Below are 27,500 nucleotides of genomic sequence, written 5' to 3'. Positions count from 1 at the left end.
CACTGGCAAGGAGAGGAAGGTCGGCTGAAATGGCACGAAGGCCACTCATTCCAAACCCTTCTATTCTTGAGGGCTTGATTGCAAGGTCAACTTCACAAAGGAGACTGATCCAACCATCAGTGCTCTCTAAAACTTTGACAGTGGCTTGACATGGATCGAGTCCTTCTGCAAGTAGGCATTGTGTTATCTCTGAAACATCTTCACTTGGCTTTACAGCAAATGTGAGATGGTACAAACTGGATTGGGTGTTCAACAGCGTGATAGCTCTAGCAGCAATATCACATCCCTTGACTTTAAAATATTTTAAAGACCCACTGATAAGCACATGGAATTTTTCTCTTTCTTGTTCTGATGGTCGCACACCAATGAAATTGTGGAACAATCCAGGGGTGAGGTCAATTACCTTCTTGTCCTGTCCATAAGGGTATAGAGCAGACCTGTATGCATCAGCTACTTTGGGACCAATTGCAATCACCAAATCAGCCTTTTGACACAATGCAACTTGTGTTTCATGCTCGGATTGGTGCTCTTTTGCATTTTCTGGGATTTTGACAAGTTCCTCGCTTACAGTATGCAGAACATGAACCCACTTACATTTCTTGATTTCTTTGATGACTTGTGCTTGACGCCCAAGTTTGCGCCCAAAAGAGTGAATAATCAGAACATCGATGTCAAGACTGTCAGGTGGGTAGGCCAGCAGGTCAGCAGAGTTATCAACAGCTGGAACATCCTTTGCATCAAAAAGCTCAATACCTAAGCTTCTTGCATGTGTCCTCTGTTTGTCAGTGCTTCTTGGGACAAGCCCACTTACTTTTACTCTTGGGTTGCCGGCAAGTTCTAGAAGTAACTTGCCATTTACAGCTGTGTTCCATCCCTCATTGTTTGAAGTCAAAGTGATTTTTAGTTTCATGTGTTCCTCTGTGGCTGAAAAAGAACACAATCTCATTTTAAGAGATCCTGAGTAAGTCGCCCATATGTTTATGACTATGGAAGTAAGTAATAATAAACTGACTACAGAGTGCACAGAAACCTAAATTGCTACCGTACAGCCCTATTCCATAATTTCAAGAAAATGAATCACTTCACTCCAATGTCAAGTAATGTTCTGCATAAGAGAGATTTTAGTCTTGTGTTTGCAGCAGACTTGCTAACATGAGACTGAATCCGCAACACCAGTGGCTCAGTTGGTTAAGCACTGGGCTGCCATGCGGGCAGTTGCGGGTTTGGATCAACACTCGGGATGTTAAAATTACTGAAGAGAAAGTGCTGCCTTTGTAATTTCATCTGCAAATGGTTAAACTTTCAAGTCTTGTTGGATAAGGACTGTAAGACATAGGCCCATCTCCCAATGTCCTTCTTGTTCATGACAGGTGCCCCAAGCGACAATGAACAAAGTCTTGTTACCAAGCCGAACTGAATGGGTGCCGTGTGGTGTTCAAAATGTACAAGGATCTTTTCCATTGTTTTATTGTATCGTTTGGGACACTAACAGCCACCTGACATCGCTGACAGGGCTTCAACTGCACGGCTAGTGGATTGCAATGAAAGAAAAACCTTTGCCCTTGAATTATACTGTGGATTTGTGGGCATGGCCACATTTTATCCAGGAATATTTGAGTCAATTTGGTGGGCTCCTGAGAATTTAGTGTCTAGCTTTGGTATTTTACTATAACCGTTGGCAACCAAGGAACTGATAATGGCTGAATTCATGTCCAATCTGGAAAAAAAACCCACACAGGAAGGAAGTGACCCACAATGCCAATATTAGGTTACTCTTTTTAATTAATTGAGAATTAAAATTATCTTCTCAGGTCTTTTATTGGGATAAAAGCAGGTCATCATCAGCAGCATTATCGCTGGTCCACATCAGCATTAGTTGCCATTCATTCAACCTGTTTTATCAAATAAAGGATGTATGATGTATTCTCATAGAAATCCTTTTATTTTGTTGACTTTCCCTCGCCCTGAGCTTGAGGCACCTGTTTGTTCATAAATTCCCTGGGATGTTAAAGAAGAGTAGGGGATGGAGCTAGTTCCCAGTGGTGTTATGGCTGTTCTGTTCTCTCCAGCAGAAGTGGCCGGCTTGGCATAATGTCTCTAAAAAGGCTTATGTGGTGTATGAGGCCACCTAAGCAGAAACAGCCTTAAGTTAAAAAAGGGGCTTTTCTGATTGCTGGAACTTGTACAATCCTGGTCAAAAATATTGTTGTTGCCTTCACCCCTGTAAAGTGTTGTTATAAAGCTGCAATTCAAATGCCGTCAGCACAAGTGCCAGATATCAACATTGTGCCAACCACAGTAACAATTAAGACCCTTTGTTTCGACAGCCAATGAGGCTCTGGTTGGCACAATAATGACAATAGGTGACATCAACGGTATCTTCCCTATTAGCCGTCTGCTGTTTCAAGTAAACGTGTTAATGCTGTATCTCTCTACTTTGAAGGTGTGCACGGTTTCACTTTTTCCCTGCCTCCTTCTTACTTCCTCTTTAGCATGAAAGTCGGAATTAATTCACCAGTGTAAAGAAATGGCAGGTTTATTGCTTCCTGGGACCGGTGGTGTGCAACACGACAACTAAAGTTTCCAATTATTAAAAGCCTTTGCTGCATGCTGAATTAAATCGAAAGTGCTTACGAAGCAAATTTGACGCGCCGAGTTTTCTCAGAGAGGAAATATCACAATTAAATGCAGCACTGTCAGCTGACCCTCAATATAGTTAAAAACTCTACCTGTTCTCTAGCTCTTGCTGAAAAGTTTGTATGAATTAACTCACCTTCCTGCATTCTTTGTTCCATTTTCTTGTACCTCTCCTTACCTCACGCTGAAAGATTCGTGACACGTGTCTCATTTCCACAATTCAGGCCGAAAAGATACTGGGACAGACTTCCGCCTTCTCCCTGGAAGCAAAATTGAATAACAAGATGGAAAGAAAAATCCCCGAATCCTCGGAGATAGATCAAGGTAAACTTGCAAATTCCCATTTGCTTCAAATCATGTATTGTTATATGCCTCGTTTTTCAAAGGATTCCGCTACAAGAATACAATAGTGGCCGGGTATTCTAGAGTCGCTCCTGATAAGTGTTGCGAATGTGTCGTAACGTAATAGCATAATTTTTGCCTAACACTACAGACGTAACAAACGTTGGTCGCGAGCTCCCGATGCGTTAACATTGCGGCAAAGTTGACAATCAGACATAGTTTGATGCTACTTTATCGACTTGTTGTGCAAACGTTGTCGATTAATAAACATAAACGTAAATAAGTTGATAATAATGTTGATAATATTGGAAGGTAAGGTTTTTAAGAGGTCGGGTGAGTTTACATTGGAATTTGTGACAATTAATTAAAGTTGTGAAGTAAATGTACTCACAACTAAGTTCATTTTGAAGACGAACGATGAGTATGAGCAGTGGAACAAAGGAGCTTTCTAGTTGATGTATTATTCCTGTACAAAAGCACTGATTGACGATTTCCACATTCCGCATAATACACTTTGGGCAAGGATCTCATGGATATACACACCAACCATAACTCTAAAAAATAACCATTCTTAATCAGTTTCTAGACCTAAATATTGCTATAGCAAAAAGATAAACGAAAGTTTAAACCTAATCACTGAAGTGGGCACTTAGACTTAATCTGTAAAATGAGAGTTTAACCTAGGGGACTCGTGGTGGGTATATCCATGAGATCTTTCCCACTTTTTGTTTGCCCCCCAAGCCACAAGGACAAGCCATTGTTTTCAAATGCTCTTGGGAATTAGTGTAGCCGTAGCACTGCGTGATTTTAGCTATGAGACCTTGAAGAATTTTCGTTACCTGTGAAAAGTCTCCCCATAAATGTAGCGATCCCGCAACATTGGTGAGTTATTATTTGCTATATTTTCAATTACTGCTAAGATTTGCATCAATTTGTTTAGTTAGCTCAAATATCATGTTTCAGTTGTAAGATCGTATGATTCGTTTAGCAGTGATTCATTAGTACCTATACATAAACTTAAAATAGTTTGTAATCTTAATTGTTTTCAGTCGACTGAATTACACTGTTGATCATTCAAGCACTATTAAATTAATAAAGACACGTCGCTTCAGACTTTTTTGATTTACAGACTTTGCCAGTCAAGCTGGCAGAGCACCACAACAGCTTGCGCCAATTACTGTGGCCCCCTTTTAACCAGAACTGGTTGGCGGTGTGAATTGTGTGCACAGCTCAGGAGAAATGCAAATTTGAGAAACCGGAACATTTACAATAACATCGTCAAAGTGGCTGTGGAAATAACTCGTGATTTCCACAGCAAACTTTGACAATATTGTGATGCAATTTATCATTATTAAGAGGACAGATGCATAAAAAACTGATGTCAATTTTTTTTTTACAATAATAAAACCCCCAAATGGTTAATTGCCATGTTAAAATAAAGGGACAAGACACAGTAAACAGGTGTAAACATGAATTTTAGTCAAATTGACGCAAACATTGTCAATATAGCTTTTCTCATTATCTGATTGACTACTTACAACAGCTAGTCAATAAAATTTCATTGGTTAAAATGTTGACAGTTGCACAGATTTTTGCATAAATTAAAATTTTATCTGTCTGTACTCTTATTGATGATAAAAATTAGCCAATGAGCACGCGAGATCTTAGACAGTTATTGTAAAATAACCCACTGACTCCTGGGAGTGAGACATGCCAGACAATTTTACTCATCAACTGGGGGTGCCCAGGGGCCTGAAGAGTGACTTGGTTTAATAAGGACAAAAAATAAAAAGTTACGTACTCTTGAATGTAATTATGACAGAACTAACACATTTTTAGAATATGGCGGCATTGATTTCAAGCCATCACTTTTCCTTAGTGTTGTTTTGTCTGCTAATTTTCAGTGGGGCCTCTAGAAGAACATAGCAGAAGAGCAAGGAAAGTTTAGAACAAAAATTATTCTGACAGTAAAATATAACTACTGTAACAACTGATTTGCATTGAGATTCCAATGCTCCTAATGAAATTCCTCTTAGTATAGAATTCATTTTTATCAAAAATTGCTGAATATCTACACCAATGTTGAGACTTTCTGGTACTGGAACTCTGTTCATTAGCCAATACCTTCCTTCTGATTAAATTATTACACCCTTAAACAAAACAGGCATCAGGCATTTTTGTTGAGCAAGTTATTGATCACCGTGCTCACAAGAGAATCCTGGTATAACGTCACAAATCGTGCTCGACCCAGACCCAATTTGATAGTTTTTTCACTTTGTAGTGTTTCAAATGGGGCATTTTTACTTTGAAAATTCACAAAAAAATGAAGTTTTAACCAAATGAATTTTTTTTTGTGGAATTGCTCAGTGCGATATTAAAGATTATTTCCAGCCCAAAAAAGTTTGGGAGGTTATAGGCACTTTAACTGACAGTGTGCATTTTCCACTTCAACTCTGTAATTCTTGCTTCAGCTTTTTAAAATCTTAAGAGCAAATAGTGAAGCTTTAACCATGTTTGAGCTTAACATCAGAGACAATTCCTTGACTCGATCTAATCTTTAGTTAGTGCAGAGCAAATGGTAGAGGGAAAGTAAACTAAACCGTGTCCTTGTAATTAAGTGCTTTGAGGCAATAACCAAAGTACATATCACATAATTATGGTCTGTATTGTGCCCTTGTTCCACCAACCCATTGGAGTTCTTCAATTGTAAACTCAGGTGTTTTATTAAGTTATAAATGCATCATGGTTACTTTTTACATGTTTTGCAGCCATTGGATGCGAACAAGTAAAAGGTGGAAGAAAATTGAATGTAACGCTGGTGACAAATGATGATGGCTGGAAAATTATGGTCACTACTCAGTTACTCACTGAGTTGGCAGAGAATTACCCATCAGTGAAAGTATCTGGTGTTGTTGCAAGAAGAACTCCAGAACTGGAAGACTGGGCCAAGAAGTTGAATATAGAGTTGGTCAATCCAAAAAGATGGATTGGTTATTCTGAAAAGGATTGCCTAGCTTTCCCACCTGACAGCCTTGATATTGATATTCTGATCATCCACTCCTATGGACGCGACCTTGGGAAACAAGCACAAATTATCAAGGATACCAAGAAGTGTAAGTGGCTCCATGTTGTTCACACAAACAGTGAAGAGTTAGCAAAGTACATGAAAAAGGAAGCAGGCTCACAGGCTGGACATCAAGAATCAGAACATGATGTGCAGCTCCAATTGTGCGAAATAGCTGACATCATCATTGCAATTGGGCCCAAAGTAGCTGAAGCTTACAGAACATATCTGCGTTTCAGAGGCAAGGATGTGTTTGATTTAACACCAGTGATTGTTCATGATCTGATTGATATTCGGCCAGTCATTGAACATGGGGACATCTTTCGCCTTGCGGTAAGTGCAACCTACTTCAAAAAGTATTTCGAGGTGAAAGGGGTTGATATTGCTGCAAAGTCAATCGCTCTATTGAAGGACTTCTCATACCATATCATATTTATTGTGTTGCCGGGAGAAGACACCAAAGTGCTTGAAAGTCTGCTTGAGAAATATATCAACCCAAGACAATTCACTGTTAGACCAGTTAACAAGAATACAGAAGACTTGAAAAAGTTGCTTTTTGAAGTGCATCTTTTCATGCTGCCTTCAAGAACAGAGGGTTTTGGAATGACTTGTCTTTCTGCCTTGTCCTCTGATGTTCCTGTCCTTGTCAGTGGGAACACTGGACTTGGAATGGCACTGAGGAAGTTACCTTCTGAGCGTAAAAACTTTGTTATCAATTCAGAACACCCAGAAGATTGGGCCAAAAAGGTAAAGGAAGTTAGAGCAAAAGGTGCCATAAATTGTGCTTGTGAGGTTCGGCAGTTACGCCAAGAATACATGGAGAAATTCCATTGGAGGGAACAATGCGACAGACTTGTGCAGAAAATGTTTGAGATGTTCCCAGCGAAACAAGGTAATAGTCAATATGGTACAGCAGTAGCAGCTCTTGATCATTTTATGTGCCCTTGTTTTAAGATTCCTCAGTTTGTTCCTAAGTCTTAATGACTCCAGATTAAAATACTGAATGTATGTGAATTCTCTTGCATTAGTTCTACAATAAGTGGCAAAGGTAGTTGAGACACTTTATTGGAAAGACCAGAAGTAGGAAAAAGTATTCTTTGTTACAATTTCTACATGATTATAATGTTGGTACTGGGAAAATAGTATTTCTGACAATGAAGCGGAGCGCAATATAGACAGAAATAGTTATTTTGCCAGGCAAGCACGGACAGAGGGATTATGGGTGTGAGTGTCAGATATTTATAGTAGGTCGTTCCGATATGAAAACCATTCTAGGTCAGCAACAATTCAGCTCCCAAGTTTAACTTTGATTTAAGAGTGTGTGTTTCCATGGTTCGTTATTTTTGTTATGAGAGTAGACGACTAGAGTGGCCTGAAGATTAGGCTTTAACCAACACAAATCTCATGCTTGAATCTCAACCTACAAACATGTCGGACGCGAGTGCTACGGAGTAAACCGCTGACCATATAGGGGTACGAAATATATTAAGTCTTGCAATAAAAAAACAACATAGTTATGGGGAAGGGGGTTAGATGGAAAGATTAAGGGGGTATTAGTCCAATATTCCTAAAAAGGGGTAAGTTTCTTGAAGTTTTCCAGTTTTCCCAATTCCTTTGACCAAATTCCGACTTCAAGCCATTTATGCCAAATAGGTCCCTGTAACATTCAGGATTTTTTTAACCCTCTTATCCTGTTTGGGTGGAATGGTCAGCTATCTTTTATTCTTGTGACCAGCAATACATACATGTACTTACAATAATTTTTTGTGACGTAATAGGTCACCGCAGCAACAAGAAGCCATCTAAAACCACCCTTCATTTTTGTCTTCAAATGCTTATAATTATGCTTAAAAACAAACTCGGTAATCCCCGTTTTTTAATGCTGGTAAGTGATCAGCAGGCTACGATCAGTGTCTTTGCACAGTTTGAAAAATTCCCTTGATTTGAAGGTTGTGTTGAAAGCAGTACCACCTCGTAATATTGAGTGCATTTTATGAAGCAATAACTGCTTTTTCACAATGGTACCATAGAGCGGTTTTCAATTGAGTATCGAAAGTAATTAGCGAATTGCTTTGGTTTTGCATTTCTTCGCTTGGTGATTGGTTCAAAGTTCTCGTGCCACTTTTTCAACCAATCAGACATGAAAACAAAACCAGTCATGGCCCACGCATGCATATTTTCCCGCGCTTTGTGTCGGCTACGTGTAATTACCAGTACTTCGAGTTTTGATTGGTTTACTGGATTGTCTCTGTTCTTTTTGATTGGCCAAAGTACAGTGTAATTACTTTGGTTTTGGTTTCACCACACTCGATTGAAACTCGCTCTACCGTGTGTAGTATTGTAGAGTCAGTCCTAAATAGTGCAGTTTCTCTAAAGTAATAAAACCAGTTTGAGCCACTGTAACACCAAGACCAACAGTCCAACATTATGAGAACTAATTTCTATATTTTTGTTATTTATATTCCATATCTAGAGAGCAAAAAAAAGAGTGTTGAACATTTAGATCTTGAGGGAACGGACACTATGGAAGGTTTCTACCTTGAAGGTGCAATACAAGAAATGAAAGTTTCAACTGTACCAGTTCAAGATAACGAGAATGGGACCCTTGCAAAATTTGTCCCAAAAACGGGTGTACCAGAGAACAATGCCCATACCTTAGGACCAGAAATGATTGTCGCTGGATTTCCAGGGAGAAGAGTTCAAGAAATTGATGTGGTGGATGGATTAAGAACTCATCAAGAGCCATCTTCTAGGCTGTTAACGTATGTCAAACAAATTCCCTTCCAGATCAGAGCAAAAATCTGTATAATGTTGAACATATTAGATGACCTACAATTTCGAGATTTTCGATTGTTGGGAGAGAAAATGAACTTTGATATCTATATTATTCGAAACTTGGAGCAGAGGAGAAATCCGACTGATGAACTGCTCAAGCTGTGGTGCAGTACACGTAGTACGCAACCAACAGTAGGGTGTCTTATTGAGTTACTGAAAGACAGTGATTTGGAAAGGTGGGATGTGGTTGACATTCTTGAGAAATGGGTTGAAGACGGGGACAAAAAATGAGTAATGTCAAATGAAGGTTGCCTTAAGCAGTTTCTGAAAAGGTATGGTTGCTTTTTACCACGAGCAAATGACATTCATTGGTGTCTTAAAATAGGCACGATTTTCTGACATGATGATAACTATCAGTTATTATTGAAGCTAAATCGATATCAAAATTCAATCTTTTTTTCGCTTCCGGTTACGCTACTTAGTACTTTGTATCATTATACTGGTTTAGTTTTATCAGAAACCCATAAGGGTTTATACGAGGGGGTGATTCCTTAAGGCTGGTTTTCACAAGCGACGGAGTCGTAAGAGCGCTTATGATCTAGTGAAAATCAAAGATCGGAGTCGTAAGCGGAGTCATAAGCTCGACGGAATCGGAGTCGGAAGAATCAGAACGTTCCCAATTTCTTCCGACTCCGCTTATGACTCCGTCACTTATGATCCAGTGAAAACTAGATTGTCGGAGGCGGAAGCAGAAGCGGAAGAGCCAACCAATCACAATGCTTGGAATCGAGCATTGTGATTGACTTATTCTTCCGCTTCTGCTTCCGACTCCGATAATGCAGTTTTCACTGGATCGTAAACGACGGAGTCATAAGCGGAATTGGTATTCTGCTTCCGACTCCGACGGTTTGATTTTCACTAGATCGTATCACTCTGCGCTTCTGATTACGACTCCCGACTCCGACTCCGAATCCGAATCCGTCGCAAGTGAAAACCACCCTTAAGTGTTTGCAGTGACTACAAACATTAGAGTAGTACAACTCAATACATTGGTTGAAAACCAGTTATAGGAAAGTTGATATTTTAGAACTTTGTAAGTTCGCTAGGAATGAAAATGGTTATAAGCCACGATAGAAACGTTTTCCGAGAAGGCAAAGCTTTTGTCTTCATGTGAAAAGAATGTAATTATCATTTATAAAGGTAAATTAGATAATTGTGTATTTTGTCAGTTGTAAATAATCTTTTAGGTAGGTGGTTGTGTTTGTTTTCTTTTAATGAAGGGGGAGTTGATAATGTAAATTGGCCACCGTACAGAGATTCTAAAAGCTGACGTTTCGAGCGTTAGCCCTTCGTCAGAGCGAATCAAGGAATTGTGGGTTACGTCTCTGAGTTTCTATAGTAGAGTAGGAGCTACGCTATTGGTGGTAACATGGCAACGTGAAAAATAGGAATATATCAGTTAAATGAAAAGCGTTTGTTAGTACCGTGAGGATTAAGGGTGCCGATTTGGAAGATGAATTTTTGTTCCAGATTCTTTCGGCTTTCCGTTGCACCTAGATAGGGAAAGTCTGCAGATAGCCATGTGTTTTTTGGAGTGGTTAGGGAGATTAAACTGACGAGCGACTGGCTTAGATGCATCCTTGTCATTCTTCTCAACATCTTGAAGGTGTTCGCGGAATCTGTCGTCTACCTGTCTCGCCAAGGTATAATTCATTGCATAACGTACAGGTTATGCAATAAATGACATTTGTGGAGGTACATGTGAAACGATCGGTGATCTTAACAGATCGCTTAGGTCCCGATATCTTGCTAGTGTTAAGAATGAAAAGACAAGTTTTGCATCGTGAGCGCGCGCATTTGAAAGTGCCGGGTTGCTCGTTAGTTTTGAGCTCGCTTCTAACTAAAAAGTTGCCTACGTTTTTGTCGCGTTTGAATGAAATAAGTGGAGGTTGCGAAAAGATTCTACCAGTCTCGGGATCATTTTGGAGTAATTTAAAATTATAAAGAATGATACTTCTGACTGCGTGATTATAAGGATGGAAAGGCAGGCTGAATGGAATTCTGATATTCTTATCTTTTTGTGACGTTTGTAATTCTGACTGTGGATTCGGTCTGACGAAGGGCTAACGCTCGAAACGTCAGCTTTTAGAATCTCTGTACGGTGGCCAATTTACATTATCAACTCCGTTGATAAAACCAAATTTTTGTATACTATTTCCCCACCGACGCAGCACCACAGTTTCTTTAGAAACTACCCCCTTCAAGCTTATTGGGCTTGTTGGATATGAGACTGGTTACTGCCAACTCGTCGCTACTTACGTGCTTTGTTGTTGTTTATTTACCATCTCATATCCAACGCACTCTCATATCACAGCAGTTAATAGTCTGATTTGAAAGTGTTATTTAGTATAAATGCCACTCGTGATATTTTGGAATTACCGACCGTTTACTCGCCAACCGCTGGTAAAATAATCTGTTCCAGCTTTGAACTGCCACTTTTGGTATCTTAAAGCCAATTGTCACTGCAAATCAGGTTATTACCTATGTTAATCATGTTGAAACCGTGTAAATAAGGTGAAATACAGCAAAAATTTGTGGTCGAAAGTAATTATGAAATAAATACCAACTCAGTTGTTGGAACTGAATGAATTGTGCATCGTCCCATTCCAGGGATCTTATTAGGTAGGAAGTAGGGAGTGTAACAAACACGACGACAACGCCACGAAACAATGATATCATTGGTTAAAAAGAACAAAAATAATCTTATTTTAGGTCGTATATTTGGCGTACTCTTCATGACAACAAAGAGATTTAGCATCACGTACGTTTACGTGAAATAACAAACGTCGGCTTGCTGTTTACGTGTCACATAAAATGGAGTGAAGCTTGTGGCTTTATCTTCGCTTGACCCATGGCAACTCGGAATGGACTCTGTTAAGCTCAAGTGTTTAGTTAACAAAAAAAAAACACAAACTCGGAGTCCTTTGAACGTTCTAGAAAAAGACGGTATACGGGAATTAAAATCCTTACCCGTCAAATTTTGCGAGTTTTGATGAAGACGTTTTGTAAGTCAACAGAGAGTCAACGTGAATTCTTGAATAAACTCGAATCGCGATTGCGGTCAGGAGTCAGTTATGAACGATCTATAACCGTGAACCTAATGCGTCCTTGTTTGACTTACCGGAAATGGTTTTGGGGTTCTTTTTTCCACAAACAACTTGTTATATAGAAGAAAAGCGAGAAAATCCCGCAGATGAGGCAAACGCGAAAATAGCAACGTTTACGTGAAACGCGTTTGCCGGTTGCCGCTTGCTGTTTCTGTGAAAGTGAAAGTAGACATTTTTTGACCTATACGTTGAATTTTCTTGTCGTTTTTCTTCTTCATAACAAGTTGTTTGTGGAAGAAAAGAACCCAAAAACCATTTTCCGTTAAGTCAACATGGAAAAATTAGGTTTCATGGTTAGAGATCGTTCAGAACTGACTCCCTATTTAAATTTTCTTCATGAACTCGCGTCGACTCTCTGTTGACTCACAAAAAGGCTTCATCGAAACCAGCAAAGTGTGTCGGGTAAGGCGGATTTTCATTTTGTAGAGCGTCTTTTTCTACAAGTGTTTAAAAAGTTTTCGTTTTTTTTTTTGTTTTTTTAACTAGTAGAATTAGTAATTCAATTTTATTGTCTTTTGATTAAAAAGTTAAACGCTAAAAGATTTTTAAAACACATTATAAAAGTGAACGACGTTTCGGCGCTACGTTACGAAAAAAGTAAAAAAGTGCGAGGTTGCGGGTCCTATGGGTTTAATCCCCAAAGTATAAAGAAACACAAAAAGATAAAAATAATTATAAATAAATAAATGTACGGTAGTGTCACGTGAACAGTTTCGCGCGAATGGAGTCAGCTTGCGTGTTAAGAGAAGGCTTGATGTCCTTTATGTACAACATCTCGTACACTAAACAATCAAACTTGCTGTTGCATTTCCTCAGAACTTTGAAAAGGTGATCAGTCTTTGTTCTGTTGTTGCCATGCTGTGTTTCAAGGTGTTTCCCAATGGCTGAATGACGGTGTTCACTTATGCGTTGATGTAAGTGTCGGGCAGTATCCCGACATAATTTGCATCGCACAAATCACATTGAAATAATTATATAAAGTATACAACGCATTGAGTGTTAACGATCGAGGGCTTGTTTTCCTTGACACGCAGGGTTTGCGATAGTTTTTTGCTTGTAAAAGGGTTAGGGTTAGTGAACAGATTTCCTCCAAGTACTCAACAATGTACACCCTAGCTTGTCTTTCACTATGGAACTTGAACTTGACGGCTCTATTCCGTTCCTCGGTACATTTTTGACAAGATGTGGCACCCTAATGACAGAGGTCTACAGAAAACCAACCGACACAGGACTGCTACTCCATTTCCAAAGCCACGTCGACAACAGATACAAAAAAGGCCTGGTCAACACGACGGTTAACCGTGCTTACCGTCTATCGTCCACCACAGAGGGATTTTCACAAGAATGCAACAAGTTAGACAAGTTACGCACCTTGCATGTAGCTTGTTTTTCTCGGGAACTATACGGAGAGGGGTGAATAGGGGTATGTAAATCCGCCGATCCGCTAAAATTACTGGCCGAATCCGTCGATCCGCTCGAAAAATCGACTAAATTCGAATCCGCAAATTGTTTACGGCGTTAAGTGCGTTACTACAGTATTTCAAATCATTTTCTCCACTGCGTGACATTTGGCACATAGAAGGTCTAAAAGAGAGAAAGTGAGATTTCCGGGGAAACGTTGAGATCCACGATCCGAACTTCCTAACAACCAAAATCCAAAATCCGAGCCCAAAAACTGGATAAAACCGCGATCCGCTGTGGTCATAGGATCCGCAGATCCGTTAAAATTTCGCTCTGAATCCAGAATCCGGGCTAAAATATTAACCAAATCCGCCGATCCGTAGACCTATTCACCCCCCTCTATACGACAGAGAAAACGACAGAGCATTTTAAAGTGTGTTACACGAAGTTGGTATCCAGTTCCTATGCATATGTGTGATGTCCGCGTATCGACGTTTCCGCGTATCCATTTTTGGGTATCCTCTTCACAAAAAGTTGGAAGTTTACTTGGGAAGGGGTGGTACTTTCGACGGCGTATCCGCGTATCCAGCGTCTTCAGAGGTGCAGCTTCAAAATGGAAGGGCATTCTGCAGTTAAGGCAGGTAGGAGAGGTGTTTACGCGACGGATTATGAATCTTTTCACGGTTTCTGACGAGATATTATTTGGGGGGCAAACACATCTTAAATTACAGTGAATGCATGTATGGGAATTTTGCCGACTCGGAGCCATTATAAATCCTTTAGGGTCTAAAGATTGTCGATAGCGAGAATACCGTTCAAAAAGCACTTCTATTGAGGTTATTTTCGTGAAGTATGACGACCAGAATCAAGCTATAACGACCGTAAACGAAATTCGTAAATTTCATATATACAATAAATCCGGGCCTTGTAAACAAAATTATTGAAATTCCCGCGAAATCCAATTTTCAGACGTTGTGCCTTCCTGTGCAATGATCTAATTTTCCGTTGAGTCAGTGATATTAAGAAAATGACTAAAAAAGTTTTAAAAGTTTTTGAAATCTGCCGCTTTGTAGTGGAGTTATAGAGGTTTGAATTCGGCCAAAATCCCATACATTCACTAATTGAAGGACGAACTAATTCAAAGCCTAAGGGATTTTTGCCCCGGTTTGATTATGGGGGAATTGTAGATCGTAACAAGTGTTTTGAAACCGAACAAGGAAATTGGGGGTAACCATGAACAATATTTGTAAAGAGCTTTAGAATACAAAGCCATGTATGGTGTTCTTTCTCAAATTGAAGCTTAATTGTCTCTGAAAAATGCATGGTTACCCCCAATTTCCTTTTTGGATACCAATAGTTCTTACAAAGATCTACTTTGTCTGCAAAGTTTTAAACGGTGCAAAAATATCCCTTTATTAGCATCACCGATAGGAAATCAGAGTATATCGAGATGTGCAGAACGCATGCGCAATAACAATAGTAGTAGGCATCGTCCTTGAGCCGCATTTGCCCCACCAAGATGGCGTCAGAAACTGTGAGAAGGTCTATTGAACCTATTAAGACTTGTTTCCTCAAGTTTCCTTTGTGTGTACATTTGAGTTCTTTGATTGATTACAGAGCAATTTAGACAGGTGTTTAATTAGGGGTACCAAACGATAATCTTCGGTGAAATATGTGTTCGGGAGAGTCAAACTGTTCCAAGAATTTCGGTACTACGTTGCCAAACAGCTATACATTTCTTTACTAAGACATCACCTAAAAGATTCGCAACCAGGGAAAAGTAGTCCCTTACGTTTTCGGAAGGGATATTTTTGCAATATTTGCTACTTAAAAAGGTCACCTAGCAGTTTTGGATGAGTAAATGGTTGGCTGGGAAGTTCTTAGAGGTAGCATTCAGCTAGCAATTTCTGACATGAAGATTTCATTCCCTAATATTTTTGGGCACTTTAATTTTCAGCTAAGATATCTGAACAGATCAAATTCTTATAGGTGATAAAAATGCCTTTTTTAGACAGTCTTTTCGACATTACAAGGAGTCTAGAAATGCCTCTCAAAGGCTTTAGGCTTAATTTGCTTGTTGGGTGCCTTGAAATATGTGTTCGGGATCGGGACAGTCAAACTGTTCTAAGAATTTTGGTTCTATGTTGCCAAACAACTACATAATTCTTTACTAAAACATCACCTAAAAGTTTCAAAACCAGGGAAAAGCAGTCCCTTAGGTTTTTGAAAGGGATGTTTTTGCAATTTTAGGCACTTAAAAGGGTCACCTAGCAGTTTTGGATAAGGAAATGGTTCGCTGGGAAGTTCTTAAAAGGCCATGCTCGGCTAGCAATTTCTAAAATGAAAATTAATATCATTCCCTAAAATGTTTGGACACTTCAATTTTCAGCTAAGATTTCCGAACAGATCAAATTCTTCTTGGTGATAAAAACATCTCTTTAGACAGTCTTTATACATTACAAGGAGCCTAGGAATGTTTCTCAAAGGCTTTTGGCTTAATTTGCTCGTTGGGTGCCCTTGGTTTAATTTTGTAAAGGAGAATTGGGCCAGTTCCCCTCTTTACTTTTATAAGTTATTAATTATAAAAAAATTAAAACTATTTTAGATTATTGGTACAAATAAATGTTGTTGTTGTTGTGGTTAATATTCATGGAGTTAGTCATTAAAATGCTTTTATTATATGGCTAGTGTTTCTGGCCGATATAATGCACGCTCTGATTGACTAAGAGCAGCTAAAAGCTGGAGCATTATTCTCCGTAATGCTCAGACAAATGATTAAGGTCATATTCTAGTAATAAATTAAAGATTAACAAGGTCAGAAACGAATTATTCAAAGGCACTTTTTTCAATAGATTACCATATTTATGGAACAACCTGCCCGATAAACTTAGGACCTCTAATTTAAGCCTATGATTATTTAAAAAACAATGTAATGAGTTCTATAAAAAGAAGAGTTTCGACCCTGACAGCCCCCATGTCACTTGGAGGTAGTGATTAATGCAACAATTATTTTCTGATTAGAATAGAATAATCTAGGATATGACATAATAGCAATAATACTTTATACATTTAAGACATATTTTAATGTTTTTTCTTCTTCTTCTTCTTCTTCTTCTTCTTCTTCTTCTTCTTCTTCTTCTTTACTTAAATGCCTGTTGTAGTTTTTGGGTGGACTACCTCGAATGGTTCGTATGTTCCCTTCTAGTCCTTCCCCACTGCAGTAAATTTTTCTTTCTTTCTTTTAATATGTGGTATATAGTATGTAGTATGAATAATATTGTTTCATCTAATGCAGTGAAAATGGAATAAATAAATAAATAATAAAAGTAATGCCCATGGGCCGATTATGGATTATGCAAATTAGTTTTTTCTTCTTTAGGTTTGTTCTGTTAGCCATATAATAAACAACTTTATAACCTTGACCGTTTAGTAGTTACAGCAAAATCTCAACCTCGGCCTAGCTGTATTGACCTACGGCAAGGCCTTAGTTTGAAATTTTGCTGTAACGACCTCACTTTCGGTTATTAAGTAGTTATTAACATTTGCCATCTCATCCATTACACAAGAAGAATCCGCTCTTTCAACAATTTCAGTTACAGCATTATATTGGGACAGTTCTCACCTGAACCTAAAAAATGAAGTGACCTTAAAGTCCCAATGACACTTATTTTTTCCCCGTTTTTTAACTTTTTGTTTAATTAAATATCTATAGTGTCTGAAGTGTAGTACTTCAAAAAGATTTCCCTCACAGTGTATCCACGCGTTTTAGTGGGCGTTTGATTTATATGCAAAAAAATTTGACTGAGCCAGTTGGGCTCTGGCAACTAATGACATCAAAGAAGTAACTTGCTCACATCTCTTCAGAAAGAAAATTAATGTGCAAAATTGTAAGAATAGAAGTCTTGTTGAAAATCTAGAGCTTCTTGTTAAGTCGTTATAGAAGTGATGGACGATAGTTACCCTTCAGATGCCGTGAATGTTCTGACGATTCAGAATGGACTTACATTCTTGACTTCTTTGACGTCATAGTTATCGGGTCCCAACTGGATCAGCCACTAAAGGCGTGGAAACACTATGAGGGAAAAATTTTTTGAAGTACTACACCCCAGACACTCTAAATATTTTAAACAAAAAGTTCAAAAACGGTGAAAAAAAATAAGCGTCGCAGGGACTTCCATGTATCTCCTATTCATTTTGTCAGTGTTGTTCTTTTGTTGCCAGTCGCTGCCATAAGTGTCTGTATTCCTGTGCCAGTGCTGTTATTTTAATGGTCATTGCATCTGCTAACTCATTTCCTCAGCAATCATAACTGTAACACCCTTTAGGGAGCATTCATTTTTTACAAGAGGGGGTGGGCCAGGAGAATTTGAGGGAGGTTCATTAAGCAACAAAGAGGGAAGGGGGGTCACTTTATTTTTCATGTTATATAGGTTGATGTGAAAGAGTGACCTGTGAGAGTGCTTAGTTTAATTAAATGAGCATTTTGCCACTGTCCTGAATTAAGCTCCAGTCTGCATAATTATTTTCATAGACACACCCCTTGTAACACCAACTGAATTCATTATTAGATCGCAATGAAACTTGGCATGAAACACAACAATGTATTTAGCCGAAACAAACTGAAAAATAAATAAAGTTTGGTTAATGCAGGCCGGTAAGTGTCCTAGTGGCAGGTCAGTGTCACTGAGTAACTGGTACTCTTACTATCAAACGAGACCAGAGTTGCTGGTAGGGAATCAGAAATGTAGGCTTTAGGAGCTTCGGAGAATCGGTTATTTGATTTTACTGTCTTTCACAAAACCTTTGGCTCTCTCCTTGATCATCTTAGTAATCCATCAATGAAATGCCTTCTTTCTCGATAGTTATATCATAAGTAAGACTACATGCAGAACTCTTGCTTTTGTATTTTCCATTCTGGCTGTCTTTCATTTGATATATTTCCTTTTGTTTTGCTCTATATGGGTGGGTGGGTATGGGTATAGCAGGTGCACATCAGCTGAATAGCCGCCAAAACTTCAACCTGCTCAAACAAATAAATAACAACAACAACGCTTTCCTGGCAGATGACTTGTGGACCAAGCCCTTGATTATGGTCTGTGATGCATTTAGCTTTTTATCAACTTGAGCCAAAACAGCTATGTCTCCTGCGTTTGGAACATATGAAGTGGCAAAATACTTACCACATGGAGCTGGATTGTCACCTTTGTTGAAATCCAGTTTCTGTTGCTTTGCCCCCATCTTAACATTGGTCTCAAGCTTTTAGTGTAAGCTTTTAGTGGAAATTTGACAGTTAGGCTTAGTTCATGACATCTGAGAGGTTTCCAGGCCCATCCTGGCATAAGCATTTCAAGTGCTTTTGCCACTGACTGTAGATGTAGCAATGGATGGTCTGCTATTTATGAACTCTCCTGAAATTTTTTGCCCAGTTGTTGCAGTTATGAGAATTAACATTTCTCGTTTTAAAGTGGGTTCTATCTATCGAACTTCCCCTCTAGCTCTTGAACCACCCAGGTGTTGATTACATGGTAAACAATTATTATTTTAGGGTAACTGGTTGGTGTAAACATAGTTAATAGAGGGGAATGTTTATGAAACCCGACAAATTTCTTTGTTGTGTGTTTTTTTTCTCTGTTTTGGCCTTGACCGTGCACAAAACTCAATAGTTGTTTACTCCGTACTGAGGAACTAACCAATAGAAACGTGTTGGTTACGTAATTCATGCATAGTGTATGAGCGAAAACAAAAGATTGTGCATGGTCGTGGACTTTCCAACCTAAATTTTGGCATCTTTGTTTGCTCCTTTAATGTTTGCCGAGCTTCAAAACCATTCCCCTCTATTAACTATGGTGTAAATAAATTTATTGCAGACTGTAGACATAATGCCAACTATAGCTTTTTCCTTCAATTATTGGGAATTTTGTAAACTGCTCGTTTTCCTTTTGTTATTAACAGTATACCGCCTATTGACACTGGCATTTTCCCTGACAAGAAGTAGATTTAAGGATAACGATAAGGGTAATATACCATCATTTTGAACTGACGAAAAAACTTGGTGGCTAAGTTTTACGTGTAGAATATAGGCTGGATTAATTGGATTAATTAGCATTAAATGTTACATTAAACTTGTTATGTTTATCTTTATTCTTAAATGTTTATTGCCGCGGAGCGAGCGCAGCAACATATTCTGGATTCATGAGCAGGTTAGTCCGGGAGATAAGGGGTAGAATTGTTCAAAACATCATACAAGTACCAAAATTGGCCTGCATACTTCTTTTGGCATGGGGAATAAAATAAAAGCGAGACCCATTTCGCATCTTGCCTTGTTAACCAATAAACGATCTTACAAAGATTGTATGGAAAACCACACGGTACCCAAGTTGTGTTACAAAGGAAAAACTTTGTAAAACGAGTTGCGATCTAAATTATTATTGAAGAGTTTGCAGACGAACAACACCTTTAATTTTATTTCTGTTTGACCATTTCTCTGTAGAGTAGATCGTAAAACTTTTTGATTGAGTTTCATTCTATTGTGTGTGTTGAGTGTGTTAAATGGGGTTGACAGGCCTACACTACTCCCTTGTATGTGGTCTGGTTTCCTTTTGCTCTCTTTAGTTCATATTTTAATGGACGCCTCTTTTAGGCGGTTCCCGTAAGATTTCATTTAGCAATGGTTTTTGTTCTATGAAACTTTAGATTTGGATCTCTATACTGCTGTGAGATTATTTTTGGCCAAAGAAAATACTTAGTGTTGAAAATAGTATTTTTAGTTTTTTGGTGTTGATTTTCTCAGCAGTAGTGTGAATGTGACCTTATGGCCTCACGCTCTTGCGTCAATTTAATTCTAGTCTCAACCGATTTGTTTATCGGTGGTAGAACAGGGGCCACTCAACGTCAATTTTTGGAAAATATCTGTTCGGAAGACGATTTGAGATCTAGAATTTTCGGAACATTTGTTCTAAAATTTCTTGCTTGCCTGCCTCTCCTAGGATTTTCGAACGTCTGAAAAATGGAAAAATTGCCCATTTTAAACGGATTGTTACCCTAAAAAGGTGACCTAGAATTTTCGGGAGCCTTTTTTCTGGCTCAAATTTTCGAAAAGGTAAGTTTTGATCCCTATGATTTTCGGATCACTAGAATTTCAGCTAGGAAATCCGAACAGATGAAATTTTTTTAGTGGATAAAAATATGCCTATATCAGTCTACCGTAAAATATTAAAATACGTTTAACAATGCTGTGTTTAAGTGGTTTTGAACTTTATTCTCGTTGGTTGCCCCTGGTAGAAGAGAGTGATTTTCTGCTTTGAAAGGTGTCACCCAGGCCCAGGATCATTTTGTTTTTGAAGGGCATGGTACGCAACAAGAAGCTCAGGGGCCGGTTGCTCAAAGCCTGGTCAGCGGTAACCGTTGGTTAAGAGGTGTCAAAACCTATAGGTTTCCATGGTATTTAACGCTGATTAGCGCTAACCATGCTTCCAGCAACCCGGGCCAGATTGAGAGCAAATCGACAAATTTGAACTTCTCAAATAAAAATGTACACTTTCTGTTTGCTGTTGACGTAAATTTAGAGTGTTCAAGCCAATAAAGTTGTAAAATATAAGCCTGCAGTCCCAAACCGCTTACCGCATATTAAAATTCCGCAAAATATACACTTAGGGAGCAAGATCCAGCTGGGTTCTTGCTTTTATATTAATCTAGCTTTTTTTACTGAAAGTTTCATACTTGTATGACAATTTGATCAATTTTGTGTTTTTTTTGTCGCTTATCCTCCGAACTATAGGACGAATTCTCTAATTTACCACTTTTTCCCAGAATGCATCATAATTAGCCAGAATGCATTGCGCCATTCACCAGCTTTTACCGGAATGCGTTGCATTTGAGCAGAACCGCCGCCAAACACTCTGGAGATTGCTCAAGCACGAGGTCCCGTAAATATTCGATGATGTAAGAGTGAAAACTCACAACAATTCCAAATCTAAATTAAGTCCCTTGCATATAAATCTTATTGCGCAAAGTTCTTCCGCTAATGTTTCGGTGTTCAGAAAAACAATATTCAACTTCGTACTTTCTTGCACCCATTTTCACAATTCTGCCAAATAATCGCCAAACTGCATTTAAGCTTCCACCCATCAAACTTCCGAACATCGCAGGGAAGAGTGACTTTGTCTCAAGTGTATTCAATCTTATAGCTTTAGTTCACAGTTCGACTACCACAAGGAAAAATACCTTGTGCAGTAATCACTTTTATGTACGGTTGCTGCGGCTTTGCTTATCATTGCTACAATTTTTTTATAAGAATATCGAGACTGAAATTTGCGAAATTTTAAGAATATTTAGAGAATAAACACGCGACTGAAATAACGATGTAATTTTGTGAGTTGAAAATCTGTAAGTACAATACAATTATACGTTTTTAACTTAACCGTACAAAATTATTTCTTTCTCTTAACGTAGTTGAAACAAAATCGGGTACTTTTGTTTCCATCACGGTGTTTCTGCGAGAAATGCACTTTTTAAGGTGGCTCAAAGCAGTTTCCAGCACTTTCCAAGACGTAGATTTTTGATGGGTCATAATTACTACTCTTTATCAATTGATGCTACAATTATGGTATCAAAATACTGCCCAATCACTAGCGAACACGTTGGTATTATTTTGTGACACAATAGGTTACCATAGCAATACTATGACCTGCTAAAAACACCCTTAATTTCAGCTTTAAGCGCTTATATTCAAAAAACGGCACGGTGAAATTTTTTCTTATTACAGAATTTTGATTAGCAGGACAAGATGTAACTTTTGGCAAAGTTTAAAAATATTCTGTACATGGGGTTCAGAGCCGTCTTAATTTTTCGAAAAGTTTAGGTGGCTCTGAACGCCATGTACAGAATTTTTTTAAACTTTGCCAAAAGTTACATCTTATCCTGCTAATCAAAATTCTGTAATAAGAAAAAATTTCACCGTGCCGTTTTTTAAATATAAGCGCTTAATGCTGAAATTAAGGGTGTTTTTAGCAACTCATAGTATTGCTATGGTAACCTATTGTGTAACAAAAATAATACCAACGTGTTCACCAGTGATTGGGCAGTTTTTTGATACCATAATTGTAGCATCAACTGATGAAGAGTGGCTATAATGACACATCAAAATCTAAGTCTTGGAATGTGTTGGAAACTGTTTTGAGCCACCTTAAAGCCGCCCAAACGGCCAAGCGTCGTCGGACGTGACATCTTGACCTCGCCGGCTGCAACGAAAGCGATGGAGCACGTTCACAATGTAACGCGATACAGATCTAGACACCGAACACTTGTAATTCATACCCCAATACATTTTAAAACGGAAATGTCATTTAAGAATAATACAAGAATATTTTCAGCCTAAAATCGGCAGAAAAGTAAGAATATGAACAGTGTACGTAAATCTGGTAGATACACTAGTCTAAGTATAATCTACCGGTAACGGGAAAAAGCAGATTTATCTGCGAAAATTAACAGTGTTTTTTATGAATCCAACAGGTTCAAAATCAGCGGCAGGCAAAAAGTTAAACGTGACAGTGGTATCTGATGTCAGTAACTGGAATAATAGTGTCAATCAACAGTTACTCGTTGAATTGGCCAAGGATCCCAGGCTGAAGGTGACTGGATTTGTCCCAGGCCACACAGAGGAACAGAGCAAATATGCAAGAAATTTGAACATCGAACTTGTTGACGCAGATGATCTTCATGGTTTCTCTGAAACTGAGCTTCTGAGTTATCCACCCGACAGTCTTCAAATTGACATTTTGTTAATCCATTCCTATGGACCTGGTCTTGGAAAACATGCACAAATTATAAGAAAGAATAAAAAATGTAAATGGACTCAGGTTGTGCACATGGTCAATGAAGAACTGCAGACATTTTCTGAAAATGCTGAAAATTGCAAGCATGACCACAAAATGAAGATTGCCTTGTGTGAAAAGGCTGATGTTATTATTGCAATTGGTCCTAAGGTAGCTGATGCATACAGACGGGCCTTACGTGTTTCCAGAAATGATGAAAAAGTGATTGAGTTAACTCCTGGAGTAATTGAAGAATTGAGTGGCATCCGTCGAGAGTATGAAGATAATGGCAAATTTTGTGTGCTTGTCAGTGGCTCCTCGCATTTCTTCAAAGTCAAAGGATGTGACATTGCAGCTTCGGCAATCAAATTACTGGACATGTCGTACCGCCTGATTGTTGTTGTAAGGTCTGGCGAATCATCTGAGAAAGAAGCAGAAATAAAACAGGCTCTACTCAATCAGGGCATTGATAAACGTCAACTCACAGTAAGGGTTTGTGAGAGCCATCTAGACTGGCGCAGATGGCTGTGTGAGGTTGATCTGGTCATAAAACCATCACGAACTGAAGGTTATGGTATGAGTGGTCTTCTCGCCATATCTGCCAACCTTCCTGTTCTTGTCAGCGCATACTGTGGACTTGGTGTAGTATTAAAACACCTACCTACAGGGGCAAATTGTGTGGTGGAATCAGATGATGCACAAGTTTGGGCTGACAAGATAAAGGAGATTCGGGAAAACAGCCCTCGCAACCGCCGGTTACAAGCTGAGAGAGTCAAAGAGGAATACACGAATAATTTCAACTGGGGAGAACAATGTGAAGAGCTTGTGAAAAAATTTTTCGCGATGACCCAATGCAAGGATGGTAAGAATAATCACAAGAAGCAAAATATTGAACAATATTAATTTAGATCACTTGCAAGCTGGGGAGTGACCCTCAAAAAAACACTCACCTAGTCTTGTAAGTAGCAAACTTGTTGATCGCTCACCTCCCAAAAAATGGCTCTTTATAATGCATTTGTTTGATTGGCTCACTGAAACCTGGTTATCAGCTCCCATTCCTTATCATCACATTGAGTGTTGGCAATCTGAGAATTTTGTGACAGAAAGCGAAACTTGCAAGTATTCGTACCTTTAGAATTTCTTTAACTTAAACAAAACAATAAATAATAATTATTTATTGTTTTGTTAAATTTTACGTTTTTCAAGTGAGCAGTGGTAATTATGAGACGAGCGCGAGTCACACGTGAATGGAGAAGCGCCAAATAAAGCAAATCCCGATTGTGGTAACTTTAGAAACCCGATAGGCGTGAAACACTTACATCAGTAGGATGTGAAGTCGAAAATTATTTTCAATGATCTAACCGGAAATTTGTCAATCCCTAATACTAGTAATATGCTTACAGTGACATTTGAGCGGCCTTATTAGTCAAGCATCGATAGAATTTGATCGTCTGGGTGAACCTGAGAAGGACTGTTGGCAGTGACCGACGTTTCGACAACCTGAGCTGAAGTCACCTTCAGAGTAAAGTGGCGGTTGGAAATTCAAATGAATGTAGTGATGCTCTGGTCTGTGCTGTGATTGGTAGTGGGAAAAGTAATGTGATTGGTTGTGAGGATGGTGATTGGTGCATTACAATCCGGTTTGTAAGTGAAGGCCGCGGTAGGTTTGTAAGCTGAGAGGAAAACTTTGTTGTTAAGGTTTTCTGTTAAGTAATAGTTTGTGAGGCGCCGGTAGAGGCTGGCAACGGTTTAATGTAGTTTGTTCTAGGTTTGTATACCAACTTTTCAAGTGTGAGGCACTGGTAATAGTTGGTACAGTAGGTTAAGAGTCCCAGTCGAGTCCCAGTCGATATTGATATTGTTATTGAGATCACCATTCGTAGTCGCTCGTTTGTGTTCTGTAAGTCGTGTGTTTAGGTTCCTGCTGGTTTTCACCAATGTAAGTGGCCTCGCAATCACAGCATGTGTGATCTTGTATACTGCCTGTTGGGGTCGTCTTTGTCTTCGACATTCGTTATTAAGTGTCGTTAAGTCGTTATAGGTTTGTGGGCTACGCGTATGTTGTACTTTAAGTTTGTATTGTGCGTGCAACACTTTCAGAAGTCCCTCTTATGTACATTATCAAGTTGTCGCTGTGGTAACGGTTGAAGTGGCAGGAAAAATGCCGTGACATAGGCCCAGTCTGGGAATTGTAGGCTCCGGGTCATGGGTTCCTGGTTGCGTTTGACAAAATCTATGCTATAGTTGTTCCCTTCCTAAAAACGTTGTTTTATTAAGTACTTGGTTTCGTTAGCTACACTGTCGTTTGAGTCACAAACTATTTGTGCTCGCCTCGTCAAGGTTCGTATAACGGTTGCTTTGTATGTCGTGTGATTGTGAGATGTTTGGGGGAAATGCTCGTATTTGGCTGGCTGTTCGCAAGTATCATCGAAGGTTGCCTTGGAATTTTCTACCTCTTATTTGTGCTTCGTTTTCGAGAAATGTTGTAAAAGAGTGTTGGCTTTGTCTAACAAACTTTTCTTTTCTTGAAATGGAATGAGAATTGTTAAGGTGCCTATCACCTCAGCAAACTTTTCCACTTCACTCGTACTCCGAAATTGTGTTGTTTTCAGAACCTTTTTATTGAAGATTCACTTTTTATTCACTTTGAAAGGCGGGAGAATTGGCCATACTTTGACCACTGACCTAGCAGTGAAGGGGAATGGATTCAATAACGGGTTGACATCAACAATGCCAAGCAGTCTATTAAACCAATGAATGAGTGTTTGACAAGTGCAAAAAATTGTTGAACGGAAAGGTTTTCTTTTTTAAGGATAGGCACTTAAAAGCTATGCTTTGCGAATTCTTAGCTGACTTCTATAACTTTTTTTTTTTGTCAGATGATACGGGAGGCAATGCACAATGCATGGGATCTCATGGAAGTGTTGACAGCATAAGGAGGAATGTCGAAAGCATTGGATTGGTGGACAAGGGTTCAATAAGTCAGACGCAGAACGGCAAAAGCTGTGACGTGGTGGATGGGGGAGTAAAACCAGATCTGGAGCAAGTCACCAAACGACTTTCTCTGAAAGTTACTGAATTACCGTTAACGGTATACTCTAAAGTTTGCGTTAAGCTGAATGTGGAACGAAATCTACGATTTGATGATTTCAGAATGCTGGCACAGAAAGTAGGACTAACCAGGGATGAAACGGACGTCATCCACCAAAAATGTCCCAATGATACTGATGAAATTCTAAGGACATGGTCAACAAGGCAGGAAGCGACAGTTGGAAAGCTAATTGAGTTGTTGAAGGAGAAGGATTTTGATAGGCAAGATGTAGTGCAGATACTGCAGGACTGGGTTAACGAAAGATGATTATTGATGCCAAATGTTTATACCATGGATGTGGTGATCATATGATAGATTTCTATTACCGTGTCTTCAGAGGAGCAGGGCACTCGCTTCCCACCAATGTTGCTTGCGTTCAGTTCAGTTCCTAGATTTCACGTCGCACGTGGGTTGACTTTGTTGGTTCTCTACTTTGCCCTGCAAGGTTTTTCCCCGGCCGGGTACTCCTGCTTTCCCACTCCTCAAAAATCAACCTATGATTTGATTTGATTGGCCTGCACAGTGCCCCAGCGCTGAATACACTTGACACTTAAAGTGCCCCTGTCATCAAAAAAAATCATTTCCTTTTTTTTTCTTCAGATCTTGAAAGTGTGTTTGCTTAACATCTGACTGGCAGACTTTTGAGGTTTGACTTTTATCCAAAGGCCGTTTATTTTGAGTGTACGTTTTGAATGTCACGGTCCGCCATTACTCACGTTCAAAACTGACCGATCCGTTGAAAAGTGACGTCAAAGGCTCACTAGCTTGAAATTTCAGCGTGTGAATGCAGGTTATTATCTATGCAAAACTCGAGTTTTAAAGTCTGAATACCCAAAACTCCTGTGCTGCATATTAATTCTGCGGCACACACATGGATTGCATTCTTAAACTAGTGAGCCTTTGGCGTAATGTTCTCCTCGAACCAGCTCTCTCAAGAACTTAGTTAGTAGTGGCGGACTATCAAAGAGGAAAATTCCAGTTAAAATAAACAGGTGTCTTTTTTTAATCAAGCCTTAAAACTTTGGTCGCTTAGTATTTAGTTAACATAGTTTTGAAATCCATAGAAAACTTTAACTAAAGGTCATTATTTAGACTGCAGAGCAGGCGAGATTTCTTCGAGCGAGCACTGACATCGTAAAAAGTTCACCAGCCATCTTGAATTTTTCAGACAGTGGAAGACTGGAGAGAGAAAGAAAGTCTTCTCATTTTTC

General features: G+C 39.0%; 3 protein-coding genes across 4 annotated transcripts in view; 2 read left to right on the top strand and 1 right to left on the bottom strand.

The window, feature by feature from the left end:
• The window catches only part of LOC137993231 (uncharacterized), a 3,595-nt gene extending 708 nt beyond the window's left edge, over positions 1-2,887 (bottom strand). The window contains exons 1-2 of the mRNA XM_068838952.1: positions 2,774-2,887; positions 1-924 (exon numbers count right to left, since the gene is read on the bottom strand). The exon at positions 1-924 is cut by the window's left edge and continues 708 nt beyond it. Coding sequence (XP_068695053.1) covers positions 1-924; positions 2,774-2,795 — 946 coding nt within the window. The 5' untranslated portion in view covers positions 2,796-2,887. The remainder of the gene's footprint in view (positions 925-2,773) is intronic.
• Positions 2,887-11,458, top strand: LOC137993228 (uncharacterized). Its single transcript, XM_068838945.1, has 3 exons — positions 2,887-2,961; positions 5,748-6,935; positions 8,517-11,458. The coding sequence occupies exons 1-3, from the start codon at positions 2,922-2,924 to the stop codon at positions 9,107-9,109; spliced, it is 1,821 nt and encodes a 606-aa protein (XP_068695046.1). The 5' UTR covers positions 2,887-2,921; the 3' UTR covers positions 9,110-11,458.
• Positions 11,459-13,795: 2,337 nt separating this feature from the next.
• Positions 13,796-27,500, top strand: part of LOC137993226 (uncharacterized) — a 17,906-nt gene continuing 4,201 nt past the window's right edge. The window contains exons 1-3 of one of the 2 annotated variants that reach the window (XM_068838943.1): positions 13,796-14,027; positions 22,897-24,060; positions 26,078-27,500. The exon at positions 26,078-27,500 is cut by the window's right edge and continues 4,201 nt beyond it. In XM_068838943.1, the coding sequence (XP_068695044.1) occupies positions 14,000-14,027; positions 22,897-24,060; positions 26,078-26,556 (1,671 nt within the window). In that variant the 5' untranslated portion in view covers positions 13,796-13,999 and the 3' untranslated portion in view covers positions 26,557-27,500. Of the gene's footprint in view, positions 14,028-17,952; positions 18,041-22,896; positions 24,061-26,077 lie in introns of those variants that run through there. The other variant, XM_068838944.1, reaches the window with a different exon arrangement.

The sequence above is a fragment of the Montipora foliosa genome, chromosome 2, assembly GCF_036669935.1.
Source record: "Montipora foliosa isolate CH-2021 chromosome 2, ASM3666993v2, whole genome shotgun sequence".
Taxonomy (NCBI): Eukaryota; Metazoa; Cnidaria; class Anthozoa; order Scleractinia; family Acroporidae; genus Montipora; species Montipora foliosa.
This window is presented reverse-complemented; position numbering and strand designations above follow the sequence as displayed.